The following is a 23,660-nucleotide window of genomic DNA, read 5'->3' as shown; positions in this document are numbered from 1 at the left end:
GAATTTATCTAATTCTTCTCCAAACAAACGTTCCCCTTTAAACGGGAACCCAGCCAAATGCTTCTTGCATGACATCTCAGCGGCCCAATTTTTTAGCCATAGAGCCCTACGCATGTGTACCAACATGAGGGATAAACGTGATGCTTGTTGGACAGAATCCAAAATCGCATCAATTATGAAACATAAGATGTGAGGCATCTCTGCATATTTCTCTACTTCCTCACTGGGAAGGAGTTCAAACATCTGTTTAACCTGTTCCTTAAGGAACTGACACAACCCCACAGCTGCGACTGTAGGTTGCACCACAGCGCCGGCCATGGAAAAGGAGGCTTTTAACAAGGTTTCCAGCCTTTTGTCAGCTGGATCCTTAAATACCTGCGCATTATCCAAAGGACAAGTTAGGTTTTTATTCACACAAGAGATAGCCGCATCGACAGATGGGGCCCCCCATTTCTTGGTGAAACTTTCCTCCACGGGATAATTCATAGAAAACCTCTTGGGAGGAGTAAACAGTTTATCGGGATGTCCCCAGTCCTCATACATCAAGTCAGCCATTAAAGGATGAATTGGGAAGGAACAAGCAGTCTGTGGGGCTTTCCTGACTCCCAGGGAAGAGACAGAGGATGTAGCGACTTCAGCAGCCGGCATTCTGAATGTGGTACGCACCAATTCAGTGTAATACTGCACCTGCTTTCTGAGTGCCTGGGAGGAGGGGACTAACTCCTCATCCTCTGACTGATCCGACTGCTCATGATCCCTTTCTAAAGATAGGGATCTCTCCTCATTTTCAGAGCAGCTGTCTGAGAGAGGGATTTCAGCAGAGGGAGGGGATCTACCCCTTTTTCTGCTATCTTTTAGGGAAGCAGAAATAAAATTCATTATCCTCCCTTCAAAACTCTCCAATGAAGCCCTAAGGGAGTCCTCAGTGACATAGACCGGGGCTGCGACATTAGGAGAGGCTGCAAAGCCTGAAAGGGGCACTGACTCGTCTTGAGATGCAGGCTCCACTCTTGCAGAGGGGGATGGTAATCTGCATGCACTTTTGGAACCCCTGGACCTAGGCGGTGATTTGCCAGTGCTTTTGTTACCTGCCCCTGAAACCCTCTTACGAGGAGACATAGTACTGAGCTACAAAGCAGAGTTACTAATGTAAAATGCAATCACTTGTTTGTGCTTAAAGTCTCACAATAAATCAATATTAGCTTAACTGCACAATATGATGCCGAGTAGGTGTCTTAGGGTTCGCCTGGATCCAATCCCACGGATGCTTACAGCCCACAGCTCCTGTGTCTCACCTTACAGTCCCCTGACGCTCTGGGCTTTTAAATCGGCCGTTTTGGCGCCTGCACTGCAGCATAGAGCACCTGATTGTGCACAGCTGGCAACCACACCCCCCCCCCACCCCCCCCCCTTCCCCATTAGGCCGGGAGCGCGCCCGGCGCGTGCACGCGCCCGCGCGCGTGCACGAGGACCGCGGGATCCGGGGGGGGGAGGAGAACCCAAAAGGAGTGACATGGGACCCCCTGATCTGCGTGGGACCCCCTTTTTTACCTTTATTGTGGCAGGGACTGCAAGGAGACGTGAGTAGCTGGGATAACCAGGCATTTCACTGAGCGTGTTTGTATTGAAAGGCATGTAAGTATGCATCAGGCTGCTCTTACTCCCTCAAGTGGTGGAAACCAGGTAAGACATACAACTACTCACAATGAAGAAATCCATTCATATATTAAATATATAGGATGACTTCCCATACCTGTTCCCCGCCGCAGGAATTGCTGTGTTCAGACCAATTCCAGCCTTCACCCATCACGGCGGGTATTGTTAGCCAACCTTCAGGCGTATCTGGGGTTCTTACGAAAAGATCCTCCTACCTGGGCCTTGTAAAAAACTCTGCCAGAAACTTACGGGCGCCCTGAGTCAACAGTACCCCAAGTCTGGTTGTCCCAGAGTCCAGTCTTCCAATGGAGAGGACTTACAGGCAAAACCTCGTGTCTTCGGCAGACGAGGCCCGGGTACCATACCATCTTGGGAGTCAATTATCGGCCCGAGGTATGGATCCGGTTTGTTGTAGCCCTTCGGCCCTCGCCGGGACCCGCATAGAGCTAAGTTTTACGTGACCATCGACCAGACACTGGCGAAAAAACTGAGGTGCCTCCCGGATGGGAGGGGTTATATAGGGGAGGAATTCTCCTTAATTAGGGTCAACCAGTGTCCAATCACCAGAGGTGCCTATATAACCCACTATGTAATGAAGCTCCTGTGTCCCGTGATGTATGATCAAGAAAGGAAAGTTTAAAGGGGAACCCCCACCTATAACGAATGTTCCTGGCCTGCAAGATCTGCAGATACGGCTTCATATTCCGCCTTTTAGCAATAGTAACCGGGGAAAGATCTGCAAATAGTTGGAGGGAGTTTCCCTGCAACGATATGTCAGGCAATTCCCTGGCCGCTTGGAGAAGTCGCTCCTTAGTTCTGTAGAAATGAAATTTTATGATTACATCTCTGGGAGGACCCTCAGTGGGCTTGGGGGCGAGGGACCTGTGTACACGGTCAAATTCTAGTCATTCCGTCGGGATGTCAGGTGCAAGTTCCTGGAAGAATGCTGTAGCTGTTCCCTGGAGGTCTGTAATGGTCTCTGGAAGGCCGCGTATGCGCAGGTTGTCTCTGCGGGCCCTATTTTCTGAGTCTTCAAGTTTGTCCTGGAGATTCAGCATTCAGTTTTTCCACCTCTTCCTCATGTCCCTCGAGTACCGTGGCTGTCAGGTCCATCCTCTCTTCCAACTGGTTAGTGCGGTGTCCTAGCTCCTTAAGACCCTTCACCAGTTCCGCTGACAATTTGCTTGAGGCTGCGTTGATCTCGTCCCTCACTATAGTGCGGAATTTCTGAAGCAAAACCTCAGAGCCAGTGTCCACAGGGCTTGCTAGATTAGAGGGGAATTGTGACAGGCTATCGTCTGAGTGCTGAGTGGCATCATCAGGTTCTCGCAGTTCGGGCGCCATCTTGCCTTTCCCCTTCGCCTTCCCTCGGACTGGAGAGGATTTCTGTTGCGACCTGTTGCGGGGACGGTTCCGGGACGTATTATACATACCCACCAGTTGCCCGACTGGGGTAGTTTGTGACAGTGGATTTTATCAGGATATGCCTTTTTTACCAAGTGATGTATTCTGGCGGCGCGGCGCTAGGAAACTATGCTGTCATCCTCCCAGCGTCCGTGCATACACCCCCACTTGAGTCACATGTCCTTGTCAGGGCCCTCCAGGGCCACAGACATTAAGTGGGCGCTGTAAGGTATTTGGGGGGGGGCCAGGTTCTAATCCTGGAATGGTGGGAGCCTGTTTCTGTATATTGGGTGTACCAAGATGGCCGCCTCCTACCTCAGCCTCTGGATGTACTCCTCCACAGCGTGTGTTCTGGCAATGCTGGGCCCCACTGCTGCTTCCGTATCTCGGCTCCCAGGGTCGCTGTGTATCAGCGGTGTTCTCGCCGCCGCTCTCCCCGCTCTCATCGCAGATCGCGGCACTCGAGAGCGGAGGCTCTGGCTTCTCTGCAGGCCGCAAGATGGTGGCCGGCGTCCAGCGGACGGAGTAGGCCTCGGGCACGATCGCGGGTCCCGCGGATGTCCAAGAGTGTTTAGAGGCAGCGGATTAGGCCCCGGGGACGTTGGAGCAGCGAGCTGAGTCGTTCGCCGGCCAAAATCCGGTTTATTGTAGGCGGATGGCTGAGGATTCCGGCTAACTCCAAGCTAACAACCCAAAGCAGCCCTCCTACTAGTGGCAGGTATTGTAATGCAGGAAGGCTTAGACTGGTGGCAATAATAGGAATTTCATCATCAGGAAGATAAAAGGAGTCATTTGTCACCAGATTCATCTCAACCAAATGATTTGCTGTCTCTTTGATGCCAGGGTTCAGCAGTAGAATTGGGCACCCATAACAAAAGCTAACTGCCGAATGGCTGCTCTGCCGTTCGACAGTTCTTAAATAGGTAAGAGGCGGGGCCACCTGGTGACATCACCTGGTGTCTCCGTCCCCTTGTGATGCCACCAACCCAGCATGCATTTTGCATGTGGTTGTAAAGGTTGAAGGTTTTATGCATTCTATACATGAAGTTAAAAAAACTGTGCTGCTACCCCCCCCCCCCCCGCCCCCCTGTCAATATTCATATGAGCCCCCTTTCGAACCAGTGATGTACACAGTAGCCTGTCCCAGGTCTCTTTCTACTCATTGGCTGAGACACAGCAACATGATAGGCGGCACTGATAGATGGCACCGATGGGCAGCACTGATGATGAGGTACTGACAGGTGTTACTGCTGGGCACAGATTGGCACTGTGATCAACACTGATTGGCACTGTGTTGGGCACTGAGAGACTTTATTGAGGAGGCACTGACTGACAGCTCTTGGGCACTGATTGGCAGCTGTTTGGCTCTCTCTGTCAGCGCAAACCGAGGAATACCATTTACCGGCACTTCCTGGTTCACACGATGATCAGCTGATATTGGTCACAGCTGATCACGTGGGGCTTGGGATTGGGGCTGCTCCATGCAATACCAAAATGGTTTTGCACAGAGCGGGTAAGTATAACATGTTTGTTATTTATTAAAACAAAACAAAATGAAAAACAAACAAACCTTTAAAGAGGAACTGAAGTCTGCTCATATAATTTGTCATTCTGAAGCTTCTGAAGCTTCTTGTTGCAATATTTTATGTCACACGGTATTTGCGCAGCGGTGTTTTAAACACAACTTTTTGGGAAAAGGGACACTTTCATGAATTAAAAAAAAAAACAAAACAGTAAAATTAGACCAATTTTTTGCATAATGTGAAAGATAATGTTATGCCGAGTAAATAGATACCAAACATGTCACACTTTATAATTGCACGCACTCGTGGAATGACGACAAACTACGGTACCTAAAAATCGCAATAGGCGATGTTTTAAATTTTTTTCCGGTTACCAGGTTAGAGTTACAGAGGAGGTCTAGTACTCAAATTATTGCTCTCGCTCGGACGATCGCGGTGATATCTCACATGTGTGATTTGAACACCGTTTACATATGCGGGCGCGACTTCCGTATGCGTTTTCTTTACTTCGCAAGCTCGTGGGGACGGCGGGCGCTTTAAAAATTATTATTTTTTTATTTATTTTAAAATTAATAAATTGTTTTTTTTTTTGATCACTTTTATTGCTGTCACAAGGAATGTAAACATCCCTTGTGACAGTAATAGGTGGTGACAGGTACTCTTTATGGAGGGATCGGGGGTCTAAAAGACCCCCGATCCCTCCTTTACACTTCAAAGTATTCAGATCACCGTTTTCAGCGATTCTGAATACTGTATATATTTTTAAATCTGGCACCATTGGCAGCCGAGTAAACGGGAAGTGACGTCATGACGACGCTTCCGTGTTTACTATTAGGAGACTGGAGTGAAGCCGCTTACGGCTTCATTCCAGTCCCTCCCTAGCCGCCGGAGGCATCAGATTGTGCATCAATGCTCCCGATTGAGCGGGAGCACCGGTAAGAGCGGCGGGAGGGGGGGACGTCCCCTCCCGCTCCTTCGGCATAACAGCTGAGCAACTTTTAGCTGCATCAGTTGTTATGGTTGGAAAGCCAATCGCCCGCTGTAAAAATCAGTACCGTGATGATGCATGCGGGTTTTATCCCGGTATAACCCCCGGAAGCCGAGTACGCACACCTGCGTACGCTCGGCGGCAAGGAGTTAAAATAGTTCAGTGGCCTTTGTAAAAGCTTTTCTAGAAATGCTGGAATCATATTTTTCTCAGTCTCTTTGTTATAATCGTATTTTCTCCCTATTTTCTCCCTGTGTTCTGTAGGGTCCATTATGGCGGAGTCAATGGCCATGTTGAATTTCTACCCGGGTTTCCCAGCTGCACAGGAGCAGTCCAATTGCGGCGAGTTTATTTTCCTTGTGGACCGGTCTGGCAGTATGGAGTGTTCAATGAATAGTGAGCCAAATGCCCCACAGAGGATTCATAGTGCCAGGGTTAGTAAATTGCCCAAATTGACCATCTAAGTCTAACGGAATGAAGAAGTGTTTTAGGACCTCTGTTGTAAATACTAAACAGTTGTACATTTAGGAAAAAACAGTCACTTAGCATCGGAGGGGCATGGGTTGTCTCTTATGTAAGTGCCTTTAGTGCTCAGCATCACCTCTGTTGCACTTAGCATCCTATAGGTTTGATATTTAGCATCTCTGATGCCGCTAATTCAACAATTAGCACAAGACGTCAAGCAGAAGCCAGGTAGGTAGGGCCTCCCTGAGGATGAACCCCCCTGTTGGGGCCACTAAACTAAGCACAAGCCTCTCTGATCCCCCTGTTCACTGTTTACCCCCTGCATGTGAGCTGACAAGTAGCTCAAGCTGCTTTTTTTGCAATGCAGTTGTAGAAAGACCTACCTGATCATCAGATAAAGGGGCTTTAATTGTGAATGTGAAGCTATGGCGATATTTGGAGAAGTTCATTAAACCTGGACTTGATTTGTCACAGTAGAACTTGTTTTTGCAAAATGATATGTGCTTGATTGATTGAAGAGCACAGGAATTCCCGTCACCTCAGTTTCCATTAAAGTAAATATACCTCTGATCAGAACAGGCAGACAGGGAGGGGAAGACAATCTTCCAACTCATTAAGCTGTGAGCATAATTTTCAGATTAAGTTATTGACCTCTATGAACAACAAGCTTCTTTTCAACAAAGTAGGTAAGGAGAAGCTGTCACTGTCAACCTGGTCATTAATACAAATAGCTGTGCCAAATCCTGAGCCATGTGGCACATTACTGCTACATACCTCCAAACTTTCTGAATTGGGAATTTAGGGTTGCTTATTACCAAAAGTATATAGGCATAGGACACTTTCCTTGTCATGCCCCCTCAAAGGAGGATTGTACAATAAAAGGGTTCAACCCAAAAGGGCTTTTTACTACTACTATTTCTTTATATTGGCTTTTGAAATTTACAGATGCAGCAATATAGAAATTGGATGAAAGTTTTGGCACTGGGAAACACTTTTTGATAGATAAATAGTACATTTTTATATACAACTATATAGATCCGACCAAAATGAGGGACAAATGAGGAGGAAAGAGGGAGAGAAGAACTTTGTTCCAAATCAGGGACAGTCCCTCAAAATTAGGGACAGTTGGGAACTATGCTGCTAACTTTTGCCCAATAAAACTATGTTCAATATACTGTATAGCTATTTACATTCAAGCCTTTTACTTTTTTTTCACTATTTCTTACTGTAAAGTCACCCCATGTATTGTCTTTCCTCTACAGGAGACGCTGGTTCTTCTATTGAAGAGTTTACCTCTCGGGTGTTACTTTAATATTTATGGCTTTGGCTCCCGTTTTGAGTCTTTCTTCCTGTGAGTATAACGTTTGGACTGTCTGCAGTCTAAGTTAAGCAGTTTTATTCCAAGGTCTGATTCTATGATGAATATTTTTATAGTATGGGCTGATGCATATTGGTATGAAAACTGGTGTATGGCTGTATAGAACATGTCATCTCTTTGGTAATCTTTGAACTACTGCATAGACCATTTGCTAGAGATCTCTTGTCTCATCTCCTGCTTAAGCCTCCTGACCATAAAATCTGACCGTAAAATCAATTTCTTGGAATTCATTGAGGGACACGGGTCCCACCTCTCTGTGTCATCATGCTCTTGGTACTGCTTTTCAACAAAACCAGGGCATGTTCATAGCAGGAGGTTATACTGGGCAGTTTGTTTTTTGTTTAAAGTCCTAGTTCTCCTGTAGACAGCAGTATAACCCAATAGCCTCTAAATGCTTATGTCCTTCAATGAAATCCAAGAAATATATTTCCCAGTAGGTGAAAAATTTGTATAACAGTATAATACAACCTTAATAAAAAAATGTTTCCCAGGGAGAGTGTGGAGTACACACAGCAGACCATGGAGGAGGCGGTGAAGAAGGTGAATGAGATGGACGCCAGCTTTGGAGGGACAGAAATTCTCCAACCCCTAAAGAACATCTACCAAACAGCCGGGAGAGCCGAGCACCCCCGACAGGTCAGCGAGGCTGTAAAACATTTGGTAGACTAGCCACTGTTGAGTGTGAAGGACTCAAGGCTATAAAACATTTGGTAGACTAGCTACTGTTGAGCGTGAAGGACTCAAGGCTATAAAACATTTGGTAGACTAGCCACTGTTGAGTGTGAAGGACTCCTAAGTACTTGGGTTATGGGGTCAAAGCACTTATTCATTTCTTAAGTCTGACTTTGAGTTTTGACTAAAGTTCTCCTATAACATAACTTCAGTATACCTTCTATTTAGCAAGGCAAAACAGTAAAATAAAGTTTAGGCCGTATTGATTACCTGTATTGCTCCATTATAACTATTTATACTTGCAGAAAGTTGGATCTGATGTGACCTGTTCAGCTTTTCCTTGTTTTTTTGTATGTGATCCCCTCTCTGTTCTCTCTCCAGCTTTTTGTATTCACAGACGGAGAAGTCGGTAACACAAAGCAAGTGATTGACGAAGTTCAGAAAAATGCTCAGAAACATCGGTAATTATAAATATTACACCCTTTTGTATAAATTTAAATCTGACCTCTGTATCCAACCTCACGGTATAAGTAACATGGATTCCAACCATCCTCCACCACATGCCTGTTTAAAAAGAGCCTGAGAATTCTGCCACCTGCTGGCCAGACTTGATATTTAAGCTCCACTACTCAGCCGGATTTGTCTATTTATTTTTGTATGTAGGCATGATACCCTTTTATTGTTTGGTTCAACTCTCACTGTGCGCCTCCCTCGTTCCCTTCCCCCACACAGACACAAACCCAAACTCTCCTACTAGCCCATCACTATGATAATCTGCTTCACTGGCTGATAGAAATGTGCAAAAGGCACAAGGGGGCAGGAAACATAAGGTGCCAAAAGATGGATCAAAATTTGTCAGTTTCAGCAGGCTCCAGCCAAATTTCATTCCATGTGTATCCACTGCCGCTCAACAGAAGTTGATCTATTAATCGGCATCTTCTGAAGGGACCTGTTGGGAAAAAAAGCCACTCGATCAGCAGCTGCAGCACTGATCTGTGTATTTACACAGTGAAAAAGTCCCCCTGCCAGTACCGGGAGAAGTTTGCGCAGTGCCCATGGCAAGGATACAGAACTGTGCCCTCCTCCTTATACATGCCGCAGAATGTGTGTACTACCTTGTGCCCATTCTTTGCACCCCTTGCTTTGGCTGTCCATGGATGGCAAAGAGTGTGCATTAACCATGCATGCCCAATCAATTGCTTTTTTTCTGGCTGGAAGGTAGCTGCACATACACGGTTTGTTTTTGTATCCGCCGTGGGCAGGAAAGTGGGCAAGTTGGAGCACAGTGTGACAGCAGTAGTTGTCAGAGCAGACATAAGGCGGTGACCTCATATATGGGGCTAGCATGTGGTGAGGGAGCGCCCTGCTGCTGTGCCTTGGGTGACTGTCCCTCCTGCCCACCCCTTGTCCCAGCCCGCCTCCCCCTGCTTTCAGAATATGATAACACAGTGCAGGGGATTCCCCCATCCACCCTTAATGTGTGGATGGAGGAGCTGGTTCCATTTTTATCATTTGGCCCCCCGTGTCATGTATGGCCAGCTTAAAGGACCATCAGAAAATGCTTTGCTTATCAGAATGGGCTGATGCTAGAGTGCTTTCATCTGTAATTATCCTCTACAACCATTAACAGGGATTTATTTTTTAAACTTGCACCCCCTTTGAAGGTGTTTTACATTTGGGATCGGTGAAGGAGCCTCCACGTCCCTCATTAAAGGCATGGCCCGGGCAGGAAATGGAACCTTTGAGTTTATCACTGGCAAAGACCGCATGCAACCCAAGGTAAGAGTACACTGGAGACCTTTAAATGCAGTATATAGTTAAAACAGAACTATAGGCAAAATTTTAGTTTTCATTTTGGATAGAGTAAGGGAGGTTTAAAACCGCAGTCTCATTGTGGATATTCCCCTTCATTTGCTAGCCAAACAGTAAGGGAGAGGAAATCCTTTACAAATTAAATTAAATTAATCCCTTGAGGACCCCAGGTCACCAGAACTGCAGTAGTGTCTCTATTGGAATATTCCCCTCTATTACTTTCCTGGGGACAAGCCAAAAATTGGGATTTTCTTTTACTTTCAGTTTCAATGATAATGGTAAACAGGACAAATAGAGAGGGCGGCACAGACAGCAATAAAACTGACAGGGGTTCTAATCCATCCAAAAAAATAAAAAAATTTGCCTTGAGTTATATTTTTATTAATACAAAATAGAATGAATCTTCTAATTGCAAAAGCAGGCAACTTGAAAATTTAAGAAATATTCCCCTCTCTATTTATAATGATATAAAAAGTTTGGGATGGTGTAAAGCAGGAGGGCTAGGAAAAGGGATGAGCGAATCTGCTAGGGTTCAGTTCAGAAAGTCATCAATGCAGACCGGTGTAGTGGTGCTGCTCCTTTCCTTCAATCCCCAGCTCCACCCAGGGCTCAGACTATAAGGCTGCCAATTCCACTGTATAATTTGAACCACTGGAGGGACAGTGGGCACTCGGGTAAACATCAAATGGCAATATCCTTTATTGAAATTACATGAAGCAGCTGTAAACCATCCAATGAGTTTCAGCTGTCAGGCCTTAATCATGACTCATGATAAAGGCCTGGCGGCCGAAACACGTTTCGTGTAATTTCAATAAAGGATATTACCATTTGAAGTTAACCAGAGGGCCTCCTGTCCCTTCAGTGGTTCACAGTTCAGACAAGATTAATTGAATTCTGCTTAAAGTATGAGAAATCTGAACTTGGCATCGAAACTCGAACTCCAATGAATTCCTTGATGAATTTTGTAATTTGTTTGTTTGGCCATGTTCAAGACTAATATGAAAGCTATTGTCAGAAAAAGGGACGGGGGAGCTGGGCACTGCCATGGGAGAAATGCACCAAAAGTTTACAAAAAATAACGTACATTGGGGAGAGGGCCTTTTCAATAGGCTTTGAGGGCAACGCTCAAAACACATAAAACCCTTAAACAATATAAGGCATTGGGGAATGCCTTAAACTGATAAATGGTGTTTTGAAACAAAATTATTACACAACAGTATGACAATTTTAAACAGCAAGGATAGGCCCAAATTTACTAGTGACAAATAGCGCAGGCTGGGACTTTACCACAATAATTAGGTTTCTGCAAAGGATACAGCAGTGTTAGTAAAACTACTACTGTACTACAGTGTACTTTTCATTGTGTCTACTGAGTACTTTTCCCAAATGTATTTCTGCCAGTTGAAATGGAATTCTGTCCTTTTTTCACCTAATATTATAACTATGGCATCTCCTAAAATCAACCCATTACAGGAAGAAATTAATTAGCTTTAAGAGCTCTTGTACACCTGCACCTACCCCCAGCCAACCAACTTTCTGTATGGGCACCCCAGCAATAGGGAAGTATTCCATCATATTATGGGATTGTGGGGGTAGGAGGCTTAGAGTCACGGGCTGGGGCAGGTCTAGGAGGACCTGGGTTCAGAGGAAGTTCCTTGAATGATGTTGGCCATCAGACAAAAAAGTACTGCAGAAAAATATTGACATTTTTTTTTTTTGCTCAAGTTCTGCTTTAATTTAAACATATTTATTTCTGTTTCACTTTACTAACCACTCAAGGTTCTTCGGGCACTCAAATTCTCCTTGCAGCCCACTGTGAAGGATGCCTCTCTCACATGGACCCTTCCTTCTGGTGTGGAAGCCATCGTCCTGTCCAAAGTCCCTACTGCAATCTTCCAGGGTCAAAGATCTATTGTCTACGCTCAGCTGAAGGGAAAGGTCTGTAAGCCCAGGGAGGATTGTGTTTTGTGTGTTACATCAGATTCAAAGCGAGGGTAGGATGAGGTTTAGCAGAAATTAGGAGATCTCAATGACTTAGGACTTAGACTGGGGCAGATAAACATGGGTATATTTCCAAAACAATATAGGCTTTGCTGGTGGTACAAAAATACCAAACATGTAAAACCCAAACCAGGGTTTAAGGTGAGGGTAGGTAGTCACTTTTTTGAGTCACCACCTATTAATAAACTGTCATAGCTCTGGTCTCCTCATGAGGGTAGGTAAGTACAGTCACCACTAATAGACTGTCAGAGCTCTGGTCTCCTCATGAGGGTAGGTAGGTAGAGTCACCACCAATAGACTGGTAGAGCTCAGGTCTCCTCATAGGTATGCAGAGTCACCACTAATAGATTGGCAAAGCTCTGGTCTCCCCATGAGGGTAGATAGGTAGAGTCATCGCCAATAGATAGTCAGAGCTCTGGTCTCCTCATGAGGGTGGGTAGAATGCATTTTAATAAATATGCATCATGGAAGCAGTGTGTTTCAAGGTCACAAAAAACACAAAGTAGAGGAGCATCTCAGAATCTTTGAAAGTACTCTTCTAGGTTCTGGAGCTGGAGGCTTTGTAGAGCTTTGGGTGGGAAAAACATCCACTTCTAAGTAACATTTTACCTGGTAACCAGACCCCGTTGTTAGTGCCGTGCACAAGTCTTTATATAAAATGTGAGCACTGCTTCTCCTTCTCTGTCACTCTTTGCTGTGGGAGTTTGCTGCTGGATACAAAAGGTACAAGAGTTGCCTGTTTGGGGACTCAACTAGAAGGTACCATGTTAGTCCGGAACTTATCTAAGTTCAGTTTAGTTTAGTGTTTTCTTTGTACCAGCTGTATAAAGCCCTGCTGCCTTGATGAACAGGACTGTTCCTATAAACAGTGTTATATTGTTGAATGTTGATTTCAGCTACATATATTTTACTAGGTGTTTCTTGACTTTAGTAAATACTAACACCCCTTTACACAGTACAGTATCCCTTACATATAATAACTTGGCATTTCATTTAGTTTGTAATTTACACTTTCTCTAAATATTTCCTAGGTGGAGAATGAAGCTGACGGTGAGGTCTGTCTGCAGTACAAGTTTAAAGATGAAATGATAAAGAATGATCTTCGTTTCCCGCTGAAGGTGCAGAACGCAGAAAGGTTAATATGTAGTATTTATAACATCCCTAATTAATGAGAAACATGCCCTGTGTTATCTTTTTACAGTCACCACTAAGAGACTGGTGATGTTCTAGTCTCCTCATGTAATGTGTCTCTCCTCTTACCCACCACCTATAGACTGGCAGAGCTCTGGTCTCCTTATTTACCTTATGTCTCTTCTTTTACTCTGGTTTCCTAAGACCCTACCTATCTTCTTTTAGACCCGTTACACATACTGGCAGAGTTCTGGTCTCGTCTTGCACTATCTTTTCTCAACCACCACCCACAGACTGGCAAAGCTCTGGCATGCTCATGCACTGTCTCACTTCTTTTAGTACAATCAAATGAAAACCACCCCAACCTACAACTGGCCTTTACAGCAAGGAGCACATGGAAGGGCAATGCATGTCAAAGAACAACAAAGAAAAATTCCCAGCTCACTTACCATCCAGTCTGCAACAAACCGAATTGTCCTGTCTAACAGTTAATGTTAAAACCAAAAGTTTAGTTTTCACCCATTTGCAAATATGTGCGTAAGCTGCAGGACCACTTCACGGCACCCTACTTTGCTGCAGTCCTAACTTGAGAGTTTCCTGATTTGGAGCACATACTGTGTATGTATGTGTGTATATATATAAAAATAGATAGTCTGAGGGCAGGTGTGTCTTGAGGGAGCCCACCCATCCTTAAAACTACAGGGATGCACTGGACACCCAGCAATAGCACAAGTGAAGGTATCCAGTGTGTCCCCTAATCAATAAACCAACAGTACAAATAAATGGCAACTGCCCCAACCTATAACCAGTCTTTTTTTAGACCCACCATCCACAGACCAGCAAAGCTCAAGTCTACTCATGCCCTTTCTATCTTCTCTCACCGATCATCCACAGACTGTCAGAAATCTTGTGTTCTCATACACCGTGTAGCTTCTTTCAGGCCCACCATCTACAGGCTGGCAGACGTATGATATCCTCATGTGCTGTCCATCTTCTCTCAGCCACCATCCACAGACTGCCTTAGCCCTGGTCTCCTCATGCACTGCCTGTCCCCTTCGTGGTCCACCATTCACAGACTGCCTTAGCCCTGGTCTCCTCATGCACTGCCTTTCCCCTTTGTGGTCCACCATCCACAGACTGGCAGAGCTCTGGTCTCCTCATGCACTGTCTATCGTTTTTCAGGCCCACCATCCACAGACTGGCATCCAAAGCTCTGATCTCTGAACTGGAACAGGGAACAGAGTCTCAGTCTAAAGAAGCGAAGAAGAAGATCTTGGAGACCAGTCTGCAGTCTGGTGTTGTCTCCTCTCTCACAGCCTATGTTGCTGTCAACAAGGACACCAAGACACGTGTGGAGGGTCCTCCCGTGCGCAGGGATGTCCCAGCTCCAGGTACGTCGTTGTCACATTTGAATGCAGCAGACCAATCCTTAATGGCAATAACAACTTATGTTTGGAAAGGTATCAAATAGTTACTTCTACTTTAGTCAATTGTCAGCGGTGACTATGGCAGATCTTTGTAATTACAGTCATCCAAATAATATATTTTCTAAAAACTGATACTATTGGGTGTAGCGACCATAACCATGTCATGGAGTTTTGGGATTAAATTGGAAGGTAAACTCTGTTCTAACTAATCGGTACAGCTATATACTTGTCTGCAGTGATCGATCTTATTCCAGGTTTATAAATTCAGATTTTGTCCTCTTTATATAATACTTTCTGTTGTTACTCACTGACTTTCCTCCTGACCCTTCCAGGCAAGGGCTCCATGGCTCCTCTCATTCAGAAATCTAGGGAAACATAAGAAGTCAGGACTGTATTATAGGCTACATCTCTAATCAGTGGCCAGAAAACTCTTAACCCCCCATTTAGTACTGTGATAAATTGTATCTTAACCAAAAAAACAAACATTTAATATAATGTTGCTTCTCAGTACTTATATAAGGCAGAACATTTTCAGCAAGTATAGAAAATACTTTCTGATCATGCCAGAAATGCTATGTCCAGGGCCATCTTTAATATTGATTGGACCTTGGGCAAACATATTTGTTGGGCCCTCCCGAATCCACTTATGAACTATGTGCAGGCTCAAGGGGAAGCTGCCTTGGGCCCCACAACAATGGCTGGGCCCGGGGGCAGCTGTCCCTTTTGCCCAGTGTTAAAGATGGCCCTTGCTCCTAAATGAAAGCGCCGCAAACATTTATCTTTTATTGTGTAAGCTACTAATCTCATCCATCCACCATGTACTGGAGATGAACAAAGGTACAAAGATGGGCACAGTCCAGCCTGGGTGACAACCATGGCTCCCCACAGTGGAGAAGAAAGTGTAGGCAAGAAGCAACAGGAAGTATGTTATTTGTAGGACCACCAGGTGAAAATAAAAGAAAAAATTCTGAAAAAAAAGAAAGAAAACAAATGCAGCCACCAGTACTAAGCTGCAATATATCAGACACACTTTAAATTCTTCCAGCCCTGATGACCGCAGTCACATATCATGGTGAGGAATCCACAAGTATCCTGCAGAGCAGGGGTCTCAAACTGGTGGCCCTCCAGCTGTTGCAAAACTACAAGTCCCATGAGGCATTGCAAGGCTGACAGTTACAAGCATGACTCCATCAGGCAGGAGCATGATGGGACTTGTAGTTTTGCAACAGCTGGATGACCACTAGTTTGAGACCCCTGCTGTAGAGTCTGTATGATGGTGTTTAACCCTCATCATCTGTCCTGTCATACAGCATTGATGATGATGCGCTCAGGATTCCACGGAGGACATGGAATGATGGCTTATTCTGCTCCCATGGCAATGTCTAAGAAAAAAGGGGGCGTAGGTAAGTGCCATATTTTTTACTTTATTATTCTATTGTACAACCACTTTAGAAAGCTCATGATATTCTGGGAATTCTGTCATGGGTGCAGCCTTATCTGTAAGGTAAAACAAATTTATTCTTATTAGTAAAAGTGTCCCTATTCCAGGACAGGTACGTTTGTTGGGTTGGGCTGATGGTTAGTGTGAAGTGTAGCAAGCAAATGGTGAAGGGACAGAGACAGCAGAGGGGTGGCCTGTAGAGCAGAGGAACTGTTGGCACGGATGGAGAGAATTAGGTGGTAATGGTGATGGACTGGTGACTGTCAGGGTTGTACTTTGAAGTGAGGGTAAATGATGGATGCAGAGAGGAATTACTGTGGGTGGAGGGGAGGTTGTTGGGGAGGAACACATTGCGATTGGGAACAGAAGTAGGCAGGGAGGGATGCATTGTGAGCTGGGGGCGAGGTGGCCAGGAAGGGAGGTGCTGTGATTGGAGGGTGAAGTGACCAGGGAAGAAAAAAGCTGTAAGTGGAGGGTGAGCTAGTTGACTTGGCCAGGGAGGAATCTGAGTGAGGTGGCCAATGAAGTGGTGTAACTGGGGGGGTTGAGAGGGAAGGGAGATGCTATGATCAGGAGAATATGTGAAATGGGCTTGAGAAGGTGCTGTGATGTAGGGAATACGGTGGATGGGAGGGACGTCCTATGATCAGGAAAGTTGGTGAGAAGGAAGTAAAGAAGATGATATGTAAAGAATAAGGTGGACAGGAGGGAGGCACTGTGACAAGGGGGGGGTTGATGAGATGGTGGAAGGAAGGATCTGTGAATAAAGGCTAAGTTGAATGGGAAGAAGGCGCTGTGATGTAGGGGATGAGGTTGGTGAGAGAGTTCCTATGACCAGGGAAGTTGGCGAGACAGACGTGAGGAAGATGCTGTGATGTAGGGTATAAGGTGGACAGGAGGAAGGCGCTGTGGCAAGGGGGGGTTGGTGAGATCGTGGAAGGAAGGATCGGTGATTAAAGACTAAGTTGAATGAGAGAAATGTGCTGTGATGTAGGGGGATGAGGTTGGGGAGAGAGAGGTCCTATGGCCAGGAAAGTTGGTGAGACAGACGTGAGGGAGATGCTATGATGTAGGGTATAAGGTGGATGGGAGAGAGGCGCTGTGACCAGGGGAGTTGGCGAAATGGTGGAAGGAAGGATCTGTGATTAAAGTGCTAAAGTGAATGGGAGAAAGGTGCTGTGATACGGAAGGAACGGTGGACAGAAGTGAAGTGCCGTGTTATAGGAGGTTGGTGAGATGGGTGAGAGGGAGGTGCTGTGATGTGGTGGGGGACAATGCAGCTGGGAACCAATATGCAGGGAGGGGAGTGATGTTTTTGGTAGGTGGCTGTGGTGACAAGGTACAGGGGTTGGCCAGCAGGCATTGTGCAGTGTAGCGTGGTGTCCTTACAAATATTCTGGCACAGTAATTGAGCCATAAAGCCGAATTGTTGGGGGGTACGAAAAAAGAACAACATTTTTCTTTATGTCCAAATTAATTTAATAATTTTGTTTCAGAAATTGTTTCGTTTGGTTTCAGAATTTCTTTAGTTTCTTTTCGTTTTCCTCAAATTTCACTTTTGTTTATTCGTTTTTTAACGAATTCCACATTTTCGGAATGATTCGAATTCAGATCGGTCGAAAAATGATCCGATATTGTTCCGCTCCATTGGCTGGTTGGTTGTTAAGCAGCGGGTCGCCACTTCCTTAACAACTGATGACTCAGCAATAGAGAATTCCCAAAAAATCTCCCCCCCACAATTCATACCAGGCCATTCGGTTCTGGAATGGATTCTATAGGAAATCCCAGACCAATTTTTTGTTTTTTTAAAACGGGTGGGTTTTTAAGACCCTTATCCGAGTATGCAGCCTGGTAGGCCAGGAAAGCGGGGGGGGGGGGTGGACAAGTGTGCGCCCCCCTCCTAAACTATTGCAGGCCACATGCCCTCAACATGGGGACAAGGGCCTTCAACCCTGGACTGTGGTTCTGGGGGCCCACGGGCGGGGGGGGGGGCTTATCGGAATCAGGAACAAGAACCCAAGAACCCCCTCCCCAGCACTGGCTACTTCACCAAAAAAGTGTAAAAAGTATATAAAGACAGTACACAGGTTTTTGACACTTCCTTTATTAAAAAATAAAAAACAATGTCCCCCGATGTAGATCCATCGTCGACCACGCCACCTGCCGCCAGGTGAAGTAGCCAGACTAGAAAAAAAACTTCCAGCATCGTCGAACGCTTCCCGCCGAATGCCTGCTCCTCCACCTGACATTTTTTTAAATAGCTTAGGGGCACAGTCACCCGATGACGCCACCAGGTGGCAACACCCCTTACATGTTTAAGAACTGTCACTTCTTTGCTGGTGGAGCTTCTTTTTTTGGGGCGACCAGCGGTGCGGTGGGTGTTGCGATTGAGGGGGAGCATGGTTTTATTTTTTTTATTATTTTAATAAAGGACTTGGCAAAAACTACTGTTTTTCTTTACCTTTGACACTTTTCTTTGGTGAATGATTAGGGGTGCAATGTACTCCATACTCATTCACATGGGAGGATCTGGGGGCCCTTTGTTAAAGGGGGCTTCCAGATACTGATAAGCCCCCTGCCCACAGACCTTCACAAACACCGCCCAGGGTTGTCGGGAAGAGGCCCTATCAACATGGGGACAAGGTGCTTTGGGGCGTGGAGGCAAAGCCCCCCGCCCCAAAGCACCCACCCACTCAAGTTGAGGGCATGTGGCCTGCCATGGTTCAGGAGGGGGTTGCTCTTGCTCATCCTCCCTCCTTTTCTGGCCTGCCAGGCTGCATGCTCGGATGAAGATGTGTTATAGATTTTGGGGGGCCCCATTGTCTTTTTATTTATTTTGGCATGGGCTTCCCCTTAAAATCCATACAAAACCCAAAGGCCCTGGTATGGATTGGGGGGGGGGACCCCAAGCCATTTTTTTCTTTCTTTTTTTTAAATAGCTGGACCAACAATTTTAACTGCGAGTCAATTTAAATGTGATTCGACTCATTTTTTCATTTTTTTTTTTTTTTTTTTTTTTTTTTTTTTTTAGAAATGCCATTTTTGCTGCAGCAGGTTCTATACATGTTACAGATGCACCACTTTACAGGCACACTCAAGAGACCCCCCACAAGGGCTGTGTGTATCTGCGACCTTGTCAAGTCCTGTGTCAGTTGGCTTTGGGCTGCTTATCAGGTCTTTCAGATAAGATTCAGATAGGTAGCAGAATGGCCAGCTGAAGTAGTTCCCATGACAGGCTGACAACCCTGCTGCTAATTGTGAAGCAGTGGCTAAGTGTTGTCAGCCTGTGTCAGGAAGTGCTGCTAATGGCAGGATCCGAAGTTAAGAAACTTTGCAACAGATTCACCAAATTATTTGATTACTTATTTACAGATTTTTTCTTTTTGATGTTTATGAAGCTTTTTTTAATGTACAGATAGAAGAAAAGCGAAGAACTGTAAAAAAGCCATGGAATTACCAGGTATGTGATTGTACACTGTAGAGGATCAGTCACTAGTTGAATTTTGAGAATTACTGCATGAGCAAGTAGGAAAAACACCACAGGGTTTGCTTAAAGCTGAGTTTTTTCTTAAATTAAAAACAGAAAAATTGTCATGAGGGACATAACTTCCATTTAGTACATGTCCCTTGTGCTGATTGTTCGTGTTTAAGGAGAAATCTTCCTCTGTCCAAGCTCCACCACCCCTGTCACCATAATCTTCTGGTGCGACATGGGTTAATACAGCAAAAGGGCTGTAAAGAGATCTCAAGAGAGCCCGACAATGCCCACCCTTTCCTGCCTGATGTCCATTCATAGAAGCCATACTATACCTTCAATGAATGACATAGGATCTTAACATGTAGGGCGGAGCTATAAATCATCCGCCCATCCTCCATTCTTCAATCCTGTGCCATTCAGAGACGCTGTAGTATGGTTTCTATGTGTGGCAGATCTGGGAGAAGGCAGGCATAGTCAGCCCTCTTGATAAAAGTTCCTTACAGCCCTTTACCTGTATTAAAGTGGAGTTCCACCCAAAAGTTGAAGTTCTGCTTATCTGACTCCTCCCCCCCCCCCCCGATGCCACGTTTGGCACCTTTCAGGGGGGAGCAGGTACCTGTCCCCACTTCCGGGAGATTGCGCCGTGGCACGATAACTCATAAGTTCAGCAAGCACTCCTCCTTCCCCACCGCTGGGCCACTCAGAAATTGCAGTGCACTTCACGCATGCGCAGTAGGGACCCAGCTATGAAGCCACAAGACTTCACTGCTGGTTTCCATTGCAGATAATGGTGACGGCATGCACCCAAGAGTCGATGTTAACATTGGTTGGGGTGCCGACATCGCTGGATTCCAGGACAGGTAAGTGTCCTAATATTAAAAGTCAGCAGCTACAGTCCTCTTTAACCTACGTTGCACCAGGAGATTATGGTGACCGGGGTGGAGCTGGGACAGAGGAAGAGTTCACCAAAGACATGAGCAATCAACACAAGGGACATATACTAAATGTAAGGTACAGGATGTCCCTTGTGCCAAATGTTTCTGTTTTTAGTTTTGGCTAAGCTTTTAAATATAGCTACTGTATAGCCTCATTTTAGTTTTGGATGGAGCAAGAAAGGATTAAAACTCCTGTCCAGCTTTTATTGCTTGAGTGGAGTGAAAGATTGGGAATGTTGAGTCATACAAAAGAGTCTATTAGGAGTTGACAGTCAACTCATTTCATTGGTTATGCACCTCCTTCATCAGGACTATTGTGCAGGAGGAAACTTGATGGATGGTCAATTTTGGGTTTCAATTCTTAAGCTCACTCAGCTAAAGTGTCTAATAGCCAGACAACTTAACTGAGTGTCACATACCTGGTGGAGATATAAAGGGGGCTTCTCTTGGACCTCTTGTCCAACATCCTGACAGGAGGTGTGACAGGAGGTGTGAGCACACAGAGTAGCGCAAAAGCCAGTGAAACCCACTGAGATTTGCAAGAAGAAGGTGACTGTGAATCATCAAGCAGGAATCAGGAACTGGAACATGGTGAGGCTTGATCAGCAGGCAGGAACATACCCAGGACAAAAGGCTGTCAAGAGCCAGGTAGTGAAGGTACAGGAACATTAGGCAGAGGCTTAATCAGGATACAGGCCAGGGTCGGTACACAGTCAGGCAGCAAGGGAAAGAAGTACAAGACAGGAGCACAGTCAGAGTACAAGCCGAGGTGACAATAGGCAGGCAGGAATCCAGAGATTAGCCAAGGCAGTGGTGGTCGGTGCCTCATCTTCCCCCCTTACTGTCTGCCGGTCAGTCTGGCACTTACCCCATCTAGGCAGCGGGCTTCAGGCATCGTGCAGTGGCTCCTGTGTCCTTTCCTCCATCGGCCATGCATCTCCTCTCCTCCCCTAGGCATCTAATAGGATCGCCTGTCCTTTCAGCCAATTGGGTGACAGGTCTCAGACCCGCTTACTGATTGGCCAGGAGGAAGATCAGTGTTAGAATAGTAAATATTAATTCGCTATTCTAACACATCTGAGTGGTCTTGGAGCGCCCACCCTATTTTGAAGCCTATTAGAGCCTCTGGCTCTAATCAGTGGTTCAAAAAAAACACCCCCTTTGTATTAGAATTCACACATCTGGCATCCTGAAAGGGGCCGAACGCATGGATATGGGGCGGTGCTCGTGCGCCCTTAATGGACGAGCCGCCCCTGGGTCAAGGGCAAGCTTGGTCGTGCATGGGTAGGCAGATATAGCAGGTCAAGGTGCAGGTTAAAGAGGAACTAGCTGAAGACCACTCAGCAATTTGTTCATGCCATAGTCCAGCTTAAATAGGCAATTTAGCGACAGTGCCCATACGTGTGTGTGCCCGTGCGCGTACGTGTGCACATGCAGACTTTGGCTTGTGCACACGCTAATACATTTGTGAGTGTGTGCTAGTGCCCATTCTGGAGTGAGCCTTTGCTCAGAATTATGAGCATGCACATGTAATAACCTTCTGGTTCCAATACACACTTTGCTTCTCTTATACTGCATACGCTTCCTACTACTGCTTACAGCCCTGAACTATGTTGACTGTTAACCTTTAATTAGGGATGAGCCGAACACCCCCAGTTCGGTTCGCGGCAGAACACAGGGACGGAAAGTTTGCATGAACTTTCGAACACCGTTAAAGTCTATGGGACCCGAACGTGAAAAATCAAAAGTGTGAATTTTAAAGGCTAATATGCAAGTTATTGTCCTAAAAAGTGTTTGGGGACCTGCGTCCTGCCCCAGGGGACATGTATCAATGCAAAGAAAAGTTTTAAAAACTGCTGTTTTTTCAGGAGTAGTGATTTTAATAATGCTTAAAGTGAAAAAATAAAAATGAAATATTCCTTTAAATATCGTACCTGGGGGGTGTCTACAGTATGCCTGAAGAATGGTTTCCCATGTGTTTCCCATGTTTAGAACAGCCCCTGCACAAATTGACATTTCTAAAGGAATAAAAGTCATTTGAAACTGCTTGCAGTTGTAATGTAATGTCTGGTCCCAGCAATATGGATGAAAATGATTGAGAAAAACGGCAGGGGTACTCCGCACCCAAATTAAAAAAAGGAAAGGCGTGGGGACCCCAGGCCCTATATACTCTAATCAGCAGTATACAGGCAGTGCAAACAAGACAGGGACTGTAGGTTTGTTCTTAAGTTGAATCTGTTTGTAATTTGAAACAGGTACATTTTGTAAGTGTAGCTCAAGCCCAAAAATATAATTTTAAGCTTTTTGGACAACATAGGGAAGGGTTATCATCACCCCTGTAACATTTGTTTTGCTGTGTGTGCCCCTGTTCAGAAGATTTCACCTCACTTTCTATCCCAATAACTAGTGATGGACGAACGTTTCGCCCGGCGGTCGTTTCGCGGCGAATTTCGGTCATTCGCGGTCCGCACGTTCGCTCGCCTTTTCCCGTCGTTCGCCCCGGCGGACTTACGTGTTTAATGTGTAAAAGAACTTTAACCTTTGATGACACATTTATCATGTGGTACAGGACAGCCAATTGAGACATGACAGCTCATGGACACTTGGACATTCCCCCTAACCTATAAATACACCCCATCCGGTGGCCATTTTACATTCTTTCTTCTGTTACTATAGGGAAAGGTTGCTGTGTGGAGTAGGGAGAGATAAACCACTAGCTATTTGGTACACAAAAGTTCTTTTCAGGACTGGTATAGGTGTTAGGTGTTTATAGGTTTGCTGTGCTACTGATTCTTGCAGCAGCCTGAGTGTCTTTTGTCAGTTTAGAGAAAGGGAAAGGACGGTGTGTGCTACAGGGACAGCCAGATTAGTCTTTCATCATCATCATCATCATCATCATTAGCTGTTACTATCAGGTCCACAAAAGAGCTGTTTCATCATAACCACTAATCGTTCCAGTCTACTGTTTTTTGCCACTTTGTATAGGGACAGGAAGGAAGCAGTGTTATCAGGCAGTGAGGATCAGTTTAAAGACTTGCTGTTACTATTAGTTCCACAAAGGTTCTTTTCAGGACTGGTATCAGTGGTATGGTAATAGGCTTGTACACGTATAATATTCTTTCTTCCAAATATAGAAAGAATATTAGACTTGACTGCTGCCCTTCTGCTGCAGTCTGCTAATCATTCACAACTCACTTGTTCCACAAAAGTTCTTATAAGGACTGGTAACTTGGTATAGGGTGCTACGGTACATAGGCTTGAGTGCGGTACAGTCTGCTGTTCTGTAAGGACCGCTATCGGTCCACAATAGATTGGGTTGAGGTGCACTACTGCTGACCGCTGCCCTATA

General features: G+C 45.5%; 1 protein-coding gene across 1 annotated transcript in view; it reads left to right on the top strand.

The window, feature by feature from the left end:
- LOC143975947 (uncharacterized) overlaps positions 1-23,660 on the top strand; it is a 115,169-nt gene that overhangs the window by 76,590 nt on the left and 14,919 nt on the right. The window contains exons 7-16 of the mRNA XM_077478476.1: positions 5,836-6,005; positions 7,299-7,387; positions 7,906-8,050; positions 8,468-8,547; positions 9,751-9,865; positions 11,678-11,836; positions 12,931-13,034; positions 14,213-14,421; positions 15,768-15,860; positions 19,314-19,358. Of these exons, the coding sequence (XP_077334602.1) occupies positions 5,836-6,005; positions 7,299-7,387; positions 7,906-8,050; positions 8,468-8,547; positions 9,751-9,865; positions 11,678-11,836; positions 12,931-13,034; positions 14,213-14,421; positions 15,768-15,860; positions 19,314-19,358 (1,209 nt within the window). The remainder of the gene's footprint in view (positions 1-5,835; positions 6,006-7,298; positions 7,388-7,905; positions 8,051-8,467; positions 8,548-9,750; positions 9,866-11,677; positions 11,837-12,930; positions 13,035-14,212; positions 14,422-15,767; positions 15,861-19,313; positions 19,359-23,660) is intronic.

Source organism: Lithobates pipiens, unplaced genomic scaffold, assembly GCF_037356315.1.
Source record: "Lithobates pipiens isolate NorthernLeopardFrog02 unplaced genomic scaffold, aLitPip1_a1.2 Scaffold_13, whole genome shotgun sequence".
Lineage (NCBI taxonomy): Eukaryota > Metazoa > Chordata > Amphibia > Anura > Ranidae > Lithobates > Lithobates pipiens.
The sequence above is the reverse complement of the archived record's forward strand: the minus strand, read 5'-3'. Positions and strand labels throughout refer to the sequence as shown.